Source organism: Pocillopora verrucosa, chromosome 8 (genome assembly GCF_036669915.1).
Source record: "Pocillopora verrucosa isolate sample1 chromosome 8, ASM3666991v2, whole genome shotgun sequence".
NCBI classification, from domain to species: Eukaryota; Metazoa; Cnidaria; class Anthozoa; order Scleractinia; family Pocilloporidae; genus Pocillopora; species Pocillopora verrucosa.
The window spans coordinates 9,131,518-9,142,607 of NC_089319.1; the positions used below are offsets into that span (position 1 = coordinate 9,131,518).

Below are 11,090 nucleotides of genomic sequence, written 5' to 3' on the forward strand. Positions count from 1 at the left end.
GTCAGCGGTAAAATAACTCAATTAAGCTCTAGTGTCCAGCTTCCCTCGTCCATGTCAATTACTGGTTATGGCGGCGATTGCATTCCTTTTTCGAACAGGTAACTTTAGTCTTTTTCATCGCCTACACTGTGGCGATGTTTGATTTGAAGATTACGTTTATATTTACTTCATATGGAAACCATATTTAACCTAATTCCATAATTTTCTGTCGTCTCCGGAAGGGGAAAATTTGATTTGTGCCCTCTGTGAAACTTTACTTCCTTGGTTACGTACTGTTTTCGATCGAATGTTTACATTAGCAAAGTAACTTTTCTGGCAGTGTGATTCGTTGTTTTGATTTCGACCTGAAATGTGACTTTTGATATCGGAGTGGCAGGATCAAGCAGGTGAAGCACTGAGAACAACATTTTGGAAGAAAATATTGATGAGTCGGTGATCTGCATGTCGCGCGTTAATCCAGAGACAGAGATTCGAGTCGATGTCGCGTTTCAAATATTTTTTCCTCGTTCTTTTTGGAAAATGCAGGAAATGAGCCCTGCAGGAATCATAAATTTATTATTTTTATGTTGTGTTCATAAGCATATGCCATGAAAGTTAACGATTATGGTGCAATGAAAACTTTAGTTTATTGATGGGTAAAGTTTCAAATACAACTATCTAAGCGTAGTGTTATGCTCTCCTATAGTGTTTGTCGACTTAGTAGGTTAACTAGAGCCTAAATATTGATACACGTTTTCACCAAACCGATCAAATTTGAAAATTTCCGAAATAATATATGTTGATTTCAGTTTGAAGGTCAAACTTCAATTTTTCAAAAAAAAACATGTCAAGATAAAAGTTTACTTATTCTTCATATCAACAGCCTTCATGCAATCCACAAAGACTCAACGTTTGCCATTGGCATCTCCTTTAAAGTCATCTGTCTGTAAAACATCAACTAGTGGATCTCTACGCAACATCAGCCCCCTTAAACGTGCAACAAAAAAGAAGCCAGGCACAACAGGGACTAGTCAATCAGATACTAGATTAACTTCATCATTAAGAAAGCTATCACTAACTCCAAATCCTCGACCACCTTCCCGGTCTAAAAGCATATCTCCTAGGAAGGCAAAATTAAGTCATGTTCGAGGATTGAGTTCTTCTGCAGTCCACTCAGTTGAGGACATTGTGAGTCTTATTAAAGGGGATAAATGTAAAAACATCATTGTCATGGCTGGTGCAGGGATAAGTACTCCTAGTGGTATACCTGATTTTAGGTAAGTAGCATTGTTGAGAAGTGCAGATTTTGTCATGGAATTTTATTATTGTCTGGAATTGTTATTGTGGTATGACCAATCTCACTGGAGTTCAAAGCATGAAAGCAATCAGAAAACCACAAACAGATTTATTTAGCATTATTAGATAACTTGGTTTTACCAACTGAGGTGATAATGTAAGGTGAATGCTAATGCTTGAAACATCAGCTTTAAAAACTCCCCATGGTGGCCAATTTATATTATCAACTCTTATAATGAAACCAAATTATCCTGTAGTACCCCACCATAAAGCAGTTTTTTTTAGAAACTTCCCCCCTCCTTAATTGATTAGCATTGTTGTGCACCTGTCACTTAATTTTTTTTCTTACACCTGATTGGCTCGAATTTCATTGTCAACCCTCCCCCCATTGGATTGATCAACGATTAATTTATTATTACAATAACAGTACATTGTCAAGTATAAAAGTGACAGTATCAAAGTGATGTCACAAATAGGCATTCTCATTCCCAGTCTCCAGGTCAATTTCACAAGGAAAATGAGTGAATTTCAAGGGGTAGAAAGTAACATAACTTTTTTTCATCACTTCTAAACCAGTGCTTGTTTATTTCATGTTTAAAACAATCAAACACAGGGTAAAAAAAATTTGTGTCACATATACAAGTTTACTGATATCGTATGAAAAAGAAAATAAAGTGAATAGTTTTATTTTCAAAGTCATAAATTGTATAATTAAATGTAACCACATTTTTCATTATATGTGCACAGAACACCAGGAACTGGACTTTATGACAACTTGCAGCAATACAAAATCCCAGAGCCAGCAGCCATTTTTGATCTAGACTACTTTTGGTATGACCCAAGGCCATTCTTCTGCCTGGCTCAGAGTCTTTATCCTGGAAATTACCAGCCAAACTATGTTCACCATTTTGTAAAGTTACTCCATGACAAGGGATTGCTCTTGAGAATGTACACACAGAATATTGATGGACTGGAAAGATGTAAGCTGACTGAATTTTTCAACTATAGCTTTTCCATGAGTGATCAAGACAGAATCTCTCCTTACAATATCAACACACCTGGAAGTCTGTGGTTTGCCTCCACTTGCAATCCACAGGCAGCTAAGGCAGTGTTTTGACACTAGGTTACCCGGGCATGTAAATCACACTATGTGTAGTTTCTGTAACTGATGTGATTTTTCTCTTTTAAGTGGCTGAAGTACCAGCAGCAAAACTTGTGGAAGCGCATGGAACATTCTCAACTGCATCATGTATAAGATGTCACAAAAGCTATGATGGAGAACAAATAAAGGTAGGGATTGTGGATTGAAGAAAATGTGCACTTTGCAGGTAACATTCCCTTTAAGTTTGATAATTAAAAATGACTTGAAATTATTATAGTATTTATCTGAAACCAGCTAGGACAGTTATGGCTGATGCAACAAAGAGAACTGCACATTAAAGATCACATGGCCTATTTCCAGCAGGCTTTAGCAGTGTGTTAGAAAAACATTTTCACTTCTAGTGTTTCACTCAGTCAGTGTAAGATAACAATTTTGGCAGAGACAAACTTGCCCCATTATATAACTCCAGGTTTTTTGTGAGGTAAGGGCCCTGACTACCTGGCCATCATTTCTCTTCAAACATCAAACACTGTAGGGCAAGTCTGACAAGTCTCACCCTTCATCAGTATCCTGTGAGCTGTATCAGGGCTATCACCAACTCAGACTACAGAGCCCATTCTGCTTCGTTATTCTCCAAACCAGGAATTTTAGATATTTTCCCTGTCAATACATTTGAAACCCCAAATTCATGTTTTGTTATCAAAGTAGTGTATTGCCCCCATTGTTTCCCAATGTTTTTGTAACAAATAGCCAAATTTACTGCTCTGGTACCAGAACTGCTCTTATTATCCACTGCATTTATATTGTACAAATCTCAAGCAATATGTAACTCTCTACCAAGGTCCTAAAATTTGCAATTCTCTTCTTGTATTAGTCACTTGCTAATCAAGTCTTAGCTTCAAGACGAAAATGTTAGAGTTTTTATAAAAATAAACACTGAATTAGCATAGCTTGGCCAATTCAGTGTGCTTGCTAATCAAGCCTTTTTAGCTATAAGACAAAAATGCTAGGGTTTTTACTAAAAGTAACACTGAACTGGCCAAGCCACACATTTGCAGCACTCATTTTTTGTCAATGCATTGTTGTTAGTGAGGTGGCCTCCCATAAACCAAGTGGTTTCTTGAGGTCTCCTCACCTTATGATTATGATGCTGTACATTTCTCTATTGTTACTGGTAAAAAGGCAAATAGGTGATGATTATGGTTTAAAGCTGTTTGATTGTAGTCCTGCAATATACATAAGGCTTGAGTCACCAAGAATTATGTAATTTTTATAGAAAACAATAATGTCAGACCACATGACAATCGCTTCTCTTCAAACTTCAAATGCGCTGGGGCAAGTCTGACCCTTCAGTATCCATATTTCAGACATTTGATTGAAGCATTGCAATTTGTTTGAGGCTTGAGTCATAGAGAATTTGTATTTTTAACAGAAAACAATCATGGATGGTGACATACCTAAATGCTCCAGTCCAAGATGTTCAGTAAGTGACAAATAAAGGGCCTTCTCTGTTTCTTGACAATTATGAACTTATATTGCAAAACACTCACATCCGAGATCTTTATTAAATATTAATTTCTCTTTATGGATAACTATTGCTCTCTGGAAAGTGAATTTTAACACTACTACCAGTCACTAATCAGTTCACCCCAAGATATGTATTCATTTCTTTGCTTTTTTTGTTAAATCTGTATTTTTTATCCTTGCAAGCCTTTTGAACCAAGTGATCCAGCAACCACCTAACCAGCCTACTTCAAAATTGAAAATATTTTTTTACAAACTGCCAATGGGCAGTAAGTGAAAATCATATGAAAAATCATCAAACACACAATCCACAACCCACATTTTATGCAGTGTTGGCTTTGTTCCTTCCTTAATATGTGAAAATATGATAGATCAAAAAACATTCCTAGGATGAAAAGGTAATCCTTGAGCACAAAGTTGATGCTGAACTGTATCCTTGAATCTTTTTTTTTTTTTTCAGGGTGTAGTTAAGCCAGATATTGTGTTTTTTGGTGAAAACTTGCCCAAAAGGTTTTACTCCTATATTGTGGATTTTCCAAAATGTGATCTTCTTGTAATCATGGGCACTTCATTAGAGGTGAGGGTTACATTGAACCAGTCTTCTAGTTTTGCGAACTTACTGGTTGAAAAGTTTTAGATTTAACATTTGCTAACATTAATTTCTTCAGGTGGAGCCATTTGCAGGCATTGCGAGTTCTGTGGACCGTTCCACTCCTCGCCTTTTGGTGAACAGGGAGATCGTGGGACCGTTTTCTCGGCGTTGGGAGAGACGCTCCAACGACGTGGTGCTCCAAGGAGATATTGTAGAGGGTGTGACAAAACTTGTTAACTTGTTAGGATGGTCTGATTCAATGGACATAATTATAAACAGTGCCAAGCAAAACTGGAAAGATCATTTGTCTACCACGGACACCAAGGTTAGTAAAGCTTCTGAGGAGCTTGCTAAAAGTATTGGAAAGACATCAGACAGAAGAGAAATGATGGAAACATCTTCACAAACTAGCAACGCCCAGCCAAAGAATGGCGTTGATGTACAGAGAAAGGAGAGTGGACTGTTTACAAGCACTCCTAAAAATGGAGTCTCTAACGGAACGACAGAACCAAGTCCATTTGGTACCAGAACGCTACACTCCCAAACTAATAGTTTTACAGGCAAAGGAGTTCTTTACAGGACAAATAAGAGTGTTCTCTTCATGAATGGGGAGGGGCCTATGAGACCCTCTTCATCTTCTCAAAGAGCCCCTCTTTTGCCGTTCCGATACACTCAGAGAAAAGAATCGAGTGGACAGGATAAGAAAACGGACTTCAAGGTTATTGAACCAGGAAAGGATCTTGCAAGTGCAGGATTTGGACTTGGAAGGCGAAGCGTGGGGCGAGTAAGCTGTTTTCTGGCCGGAACTGCGGATGAAAGTTCTAGTGATGATGATTCGGCATAGTTCACAGTAAAACTCCTGCTGATTTATAACAAGAGTTAAAATGCAGCTGCTAAATGACGCAGCGTAGTACATGTAAGGAGCCGGTGATGATGACGTTGAACATGTCAGAAACCGACTATAGAGGAGAAGTTGTAGTGGGCCAATCACGTTGGGTTAAATAGTGGTACATTATGTTAAAGTCGAGTTGTTTCCGTACAGATACACATATCAAGTATATATATTTTTTTAACTTCTGTAAAAATGGTTTAAGGGAAAAAGAAAAGATAAATTATTCCGTGCTATATCAAGAGTTGTCGATTGTTGTGACGCAGATAAAATAAATAAATGTATTAAGTAGAGTTAGCATAGCTGTCGAGCTTATCTCAGTTTCTGTACTCTGATGCTGGTAGGATCATCAACACCGTGTCCATTCAGGCTAATCCCTCCCCCCCGCTCCCATAGCTGTTTTTCAGGTGTCTCTGACGCAACCATCTATACTCTCACCTGCTTTCTTTTTAATCGGTGCTTGGGTAGGGAGGCGGAATTGAGGGAGCGCAGAGACAGAGTCCAGGACACACATGTTTTATCAAGTGTTTTTTCGGGTCATTTAAGACAAGGGTATTGCATTGTATCCCACGATAATTTTATTTATTTCATTAGCGGTGAAGAAAGGTATCCTAATATGTCATCAGTTATCAGGATTGTGAGTAATGTTGATGGGTGTGACCTTCGCGCAAACCAGTGAGACAAATATGCAGACACTCAAGTGGCTAGACCCTCACAGTTATCTACTATCTGCCAAGGGTTTGTGGTTTGCAAAACAGGCGTGATTTTGGCAAGCGAACGCTCAGTATTTCTCGGTAAAAACTATCGCTCCAATCCTTGATTTTTACAACAGTGTAAGACTAGGCAGAGAAATAAATCTGAGCGACGGTAACAAAGGACGAAGATGGGATGGGTGGGACAAAATGAATCATCTTTCCGCGCCTCCCCCCCTCCCCCACCCCACCCCACTGTCAACTGTATCTCTATACTGAACATGACCGGCCGGATAGTCAAATCGTGTTATTAGGGTTTGCAATTTATCGCTGGTACTAATCAATAAATCTCATAATTCAACCCTTTTTCCCTTGTAAAAGTATTTTTTATTTTGATATAATTAAAATATGAATATTTGAATATCTTCTGTGAGAACCAAACTGCAGCAAGACGATTGCAAATCACTCATCTGTGGAGGAAAGATCACCTGCATGCCTGGTCACTTATTTCTTATTTTAAAATCATGTTTGCTGATAAGACCGCGGTCCACATTTTTTACTTCACGTTTTAATTTTCGTTTAGCAATTCGCAGAAGAGTGGGCCCGAAGGATGTACTCTTAAACCCCTAGAAAAATTTGCAGACCTGGAAAGGTTTTTGAAACCCCTGTTTTAATAACCAACTTTAAAAAAAAAGGTATGATGTGTTATTTTCCTCGTGAAAATAGTTGGTATACTTTAGATGACGAGAGGCCCCCGGATTCAGAGGAGACCGAATTTCCTCCTGAAATGGTAAGTTGTACAGCACAAAAGTACTAGGAAATACTCTTCCACCGCCGGAGCATCACAGTTTCTTTAGAAACTTACCCCCTTTATTCATCTGATGTGAACATACTATGCTTCATGTTCATAACAAACGTGTGCACCTGTCAACGTAAGTGCACTAACTGCACATCAGGATCTGTGTGAAACTTCTACTTCTTGTTATATCAGTACAGATATCATTTTGCAGACTGCGAAGATTGCTTTCATATTCAGGTCTTTATCCGCAGTTCAAATATATGACTTTCATATATTCACAGTCGTTTATTCACCAGTTCATGGATTTAATTGGAACCAACATAATAACCAGTTCCTAGTTGGCTTGTTAGCTCAGTTGGTAGAGCGCTGTACCGGTATCGCAAAGGTCATGGGTTCAAATCCCGTGCAGGCCTGGATTTTTTTTTCAGGTCTTATTTTCACTACTGTTCAAGTAGTGTTCATTACTGCGAAGATCGCTTTCATATTCAGCGGATACCATCTCACTAGTCTCGTACCCAGATCTTTCACGGCTAATCTCTAGGTAGGATCTGGGTACGAGATTACCATTCCGCTTCGTTTTACCAACTGAATTTCGCTGCAAGCTGGCAAACTGGGAGAGAGTGATGCACTCCGAGGCACAAAGTGTAATTATTCAGAAGAGGAGTTTTCTGAGATAAAGCCAAAATAAACTCCATAAATCCCTCCTCATTTTATATTCATTTTTTCACGGAAACGTGAACTAACGAAATTAGGAAAATACTACTGCTAAGTTACAGGTTGCTTGGCTCTCTGATGTTAAACTTTCAGCTTTGCACGGATTGGCTGTTTTGATTTTCGTATTTGGGAGGCAGTAACCGTGATTGGCAAAGGCTATGCTATTTTACGTGGCAAGCGGTTCTGGGTGCACTTGATGAGGTTGAGCCGTTAAAATGACTCGAAAACCTGCAAAACGTTTCGTAATCAAAGCCCCCGTTGTACGGGTATTTGCAGCTCCGTCGTTTAAGCGAGCGCTCAATAAAACCATAACCTCCAACCGCCCAGGCTAACACTAATCAGGTGGAGATTGTTGCGTTTGCTATAAAATAGTGATGTGTGTTTTTCCATCGGGATCGTATCTCTGCAAGACACCATGGTCTCCCTTAAAAATTTTGACTCGGTTGTTTGGCGGCTAATGACAGTGACAAAAGGAAATGAAAATTATCAATTATTCAAATCAATCGAGGACTCTGCCTTGTGAAGGATCATCCCAATCTTTTAGTGGACTACGGGAGGCCCTAGCAATATTGAATCAGACGCTGCTCACTGGCTATCAGTTTCCCGCGGCTTAGCTTGCCTGACTCCAATCTTCTGAGTTACTTCGATGTACATCTCTCCAAGCGAATTTGAAAGTTTTCCCTTTCAAATCAAGTCTGATCGGACGAATAATAATCTTTTCTTTTTGGTAGTCATGAGACAGCAAGTTGAGATGTGGACGCCCTTTGAATCACCAATTATCGCAGTCTGTGGCCTTTCCTCTTATCTAGGCAGATCGGGAAACTGCTGAACTAAACTTTAAAAAACAAAAATTATCTTTCAAATCAGCATTCTGAATTCCCACGGTTTCAACGAACGCTTCCATTCAACCAATTTATTCGTTTTGTCTCGTTACGATGATTCCGCCTATAGCGTAACTCCATTTCCTGCATATAAACACACGCAACCCACAATAGTCCTCCAGAAACTTTCAAGGTGGCCAATCAACTTATCAACTCCGTTGAGAAAATCAAACCATATTAGTGAATCATCAGTCTACCTTATATAATTTTAATAGCAAGAATTTAATTCAAGTACGTCTGACTCGGCGCTGAGCAAAAAAAGTTCGATTCTAACACGAAATCGAGATGTAATTTTCCTATCATTCTAGTTATACGTCTGAGCAAGTTAGAGTGAATTAGGATGCAATTACTACACGATGGAGTCGATGAGTCGTGCGAAGTTGTTTTAGTGGTCAAAGATGGCAAGTTCAAAGTCCACAGAAAAGCTCTTTCAGAAGCAAGTCCTTTCTTTGAAAAGTTGCTGAACAGCGACATGAAGGAGTCCAAAGAAGGAGTGGTTCGCTTGGAGATGTTTACAAAATCTGTTATGAGTAAGACAATAGAGTTTGTTTCCACCGGAAATCTTCATATATTAGATGCAGACGAAGCCCGCGATTTGGTTGTGATAGCGGATTATTTGTTTCTCACAAAACTAAAGGTGTGTGCATCAAGATATCTTCTTCAGAAATTAAACATTACCATTTTGAATTCTCTATCAACTTTACGTATTGCTGATGCGTATCGCCTCAAGGAACTTTACTCTAAGACCAAAAAATTTATACTTGCAAATATCAACGCCTTATTCACCGAGAACCGCGAAGATGTTTTGAACATGTCAAGCAAGGAACTTACAATTTTTATTTCAAGCGACGAACTGATCGTAAACGTCGAGGAAGATGTGTTTAGTATCATTCTTACCTGGATTCATCACGACATAAGGAAACGACACACCTACTTCGTAGAGTTATTTCGTCACGTTCGACTGCTTTATATATCGCGTGACTATCTGTGCAATGATGTCGTGACAAATGAACTGGTCAAAGGAAATGAAGGCTGTCTGGATCTTGTTCACAAGGCTATCGGCATCCATGAATCAAAGAACGTTGATAATTTCCTGGATAATCTCCATGTAACACCTAGGAAGGCTTTTCAAACCCCTGTTTTAATCGCAAACATTGAAAAATATTTGATGTGCTATCTTCCACGTGAAAATAGCTGGTATACTTTAGGTGGCGAGATCCCTTTAGAACTGAAGGGTGACCGACTTTTCTCCTGTAATAGTAAGCTGTACAGCACAAGAATAGAGTCAGTTAAATATCCTCGGGAGATCTGCAGACTACATATGTCATGCTATGATCCATACTCGAGCACTTGGATTTCATTACCAGTCTTGGAAGGGAACGCACATTGTTGGCAGATATTTGTCAACAATAAAGATGAGGTGTTTGCTTTATTCTCGGAACCAAGCGGTGGGAATCACTTCCCCACTTGGTGGATTCGAAACGGAAGAAGTTCCGCTGAACTTACCCCTGTTAGACAAGGTGTCGAGGAAGGAACCGAAGACAAAAACGTTTCCTTCATTATGCAATATAAATCTGAATTACACAAGTGGGAAGAAATTGCATCTTTCAATTATTTAGACCTGAGACAGGATTTTATCATTGTGGCGCATGACAACTTCATTTATTTTATAGGCAGAATACTCAGAATACTCTGGCGTGGACGCGAGTATGAGTTCCCGCATGATGTGGAAAGGTATGACCTTAACACAGACCAGTGGGAAAAATTACCAGGTCTTCATCAAATCGCAAGAAGGTCGGCTTGTGGTGCTGCAGCAAACAGAAAAGTTATCATTGCTGAAGGCTGTCAGTGTGAAATTTACAATGAAGACACAAATGAATGGCACTTCATCGAAGACTTGGAGGAAGGATCTTATTCAAGGAGAATTATAAATCTCGTAACTGTCGATGATCAGCTGTATGCTTTGTTTAAAGATCAAACTGATGGGACCTACACGGTTAAACATTACGACACCGAGAAGAACAAATGGAGTCCGAACGAACTCATGACGAAGATGTCTTCAGTATTGGACGTGTGTTCGATGAGAATTTTCAGAGGATGGCTCAATAACTTCTCACTGAAAAGTCTTACATCTGTTCCCATTCAAGATAAGCCCAAGCACTCTTGTTGTAGCATGTAACGGTGATTAAAATTTTTGAGCCAATATTTAAATTACATGACAACCATGAGATTTTAACCCAGCCTCACTGGTGTGTACATACGATACTTCATTGTTCATCAAGGATCGTAACAAATGCATACACCTGTCAACTGGAGCGCACTGAGTGCACATCAGGATCTGTGTGAAACTTCTTGTCATATCAGTTTATAGACTGGCATGCGGACGACGCGATAGTAGCAGCCGAAGGAGCTTGGGTCTGGCTTAACGCGACCCGACCCAACCCTCGCTCGTTTTTCCGCTGGGCGGCTACTATCGCTCAATCATCACAACATTTACCATCGTGCTACGTTCTAATGACTGAACGTCGCTACAGACGTTTTAGTGAGCTCCCAATAAAGTCGCCAGCCGCGCAGGCTAACACTTATCAAGTGGTAATTTTGCTTATTTTAAACTAGTGATGT

The 11,090-nt window shown here is 39.3% G+C and overlaps 2 protein-coding genes across 3 annotated transcripts; both read left to right on the forward strand.

The window, feature by feature from the left end:
• Positions 1–61: 61 nt before the first annotated feature.
• On the forward strand, positions 62–5,675 carry LOC131778985 (NAD-dependent protein deacetylase sirtuin-3, mitochondrial-like). Of its 2 annotated transcripts, none has more exons than XM_059095486.2 (7): positions 62–98; positions 863–1,256; positions 2,023–2,255; positions 2,465–2,565; positions 3,810–3,860; positions 4,362–4,478; positions 4,570–5,675. In XM_059095486.2, exons 1-7 carry the CDS (start codon positions 68–70, stop codon positions 5,335–5,337), a joined length of 1,695 nt encoding a protein of 564 aa, XP_058951469.2. In that variant the 5' UTR covers positions 62–67; the 3' UTR covers positions 5,338–5,675. The 2 variants fall into 2 exon arrangements, with proteins under 2 accessions (XP_058951469.2, XP_058951470.2); XM_059095487.2 differs by lacking the exon at positions 62–98 and adding an exon at positions 252–386.
• Positions 5,676–8,808: 3,133 nt separating this feature from the next.
• Positions 8,809–10,647, forward strand: LOC131778924 (kelch-like protein 28). The gene has a single exon (XM_059095408.2). The coding sequence runs from the start codon at positions 8,809–8,811 to the stop codon at positions 10,645–10,647; it is 1,839 nt and encodes a 612-aa protein (XP_058951391.2).
• Positions 10,648–11,090: the final 443 nt, after the last annotated feature.

Excerpts from the sequence above, each read along its gene's own strand:
- LOC131778985 (XM_059095486.2), top strand. The coding sequence starts at position 68 with ATGGCGGCGATTGCATTCCTTTTTCGAACAG. Across the intron at positions 1,257-2,022 it reads AGTGGTATACCTGATTTTAG|AACACCAGGAACTGGACTTT; the intron begins GTAAGTAGCATT and ends ATATGTGCACAG. Across the intron at positions 3,861-4,361 it reads GCTCCAGTCCAAGATGTTCA|GGTGTAGTTAAGCCAGATAT; the intron begins GTAAGTGACAAA and ends TTTTTTTTTCAG.
- LOC131778924 (XM_059095408.2), top strand. The coding sequence starts at position 8,809 with ATGCAATTACTACACGATGGAGTCGATGAGTCGTGCGAAGTTGTTTTA.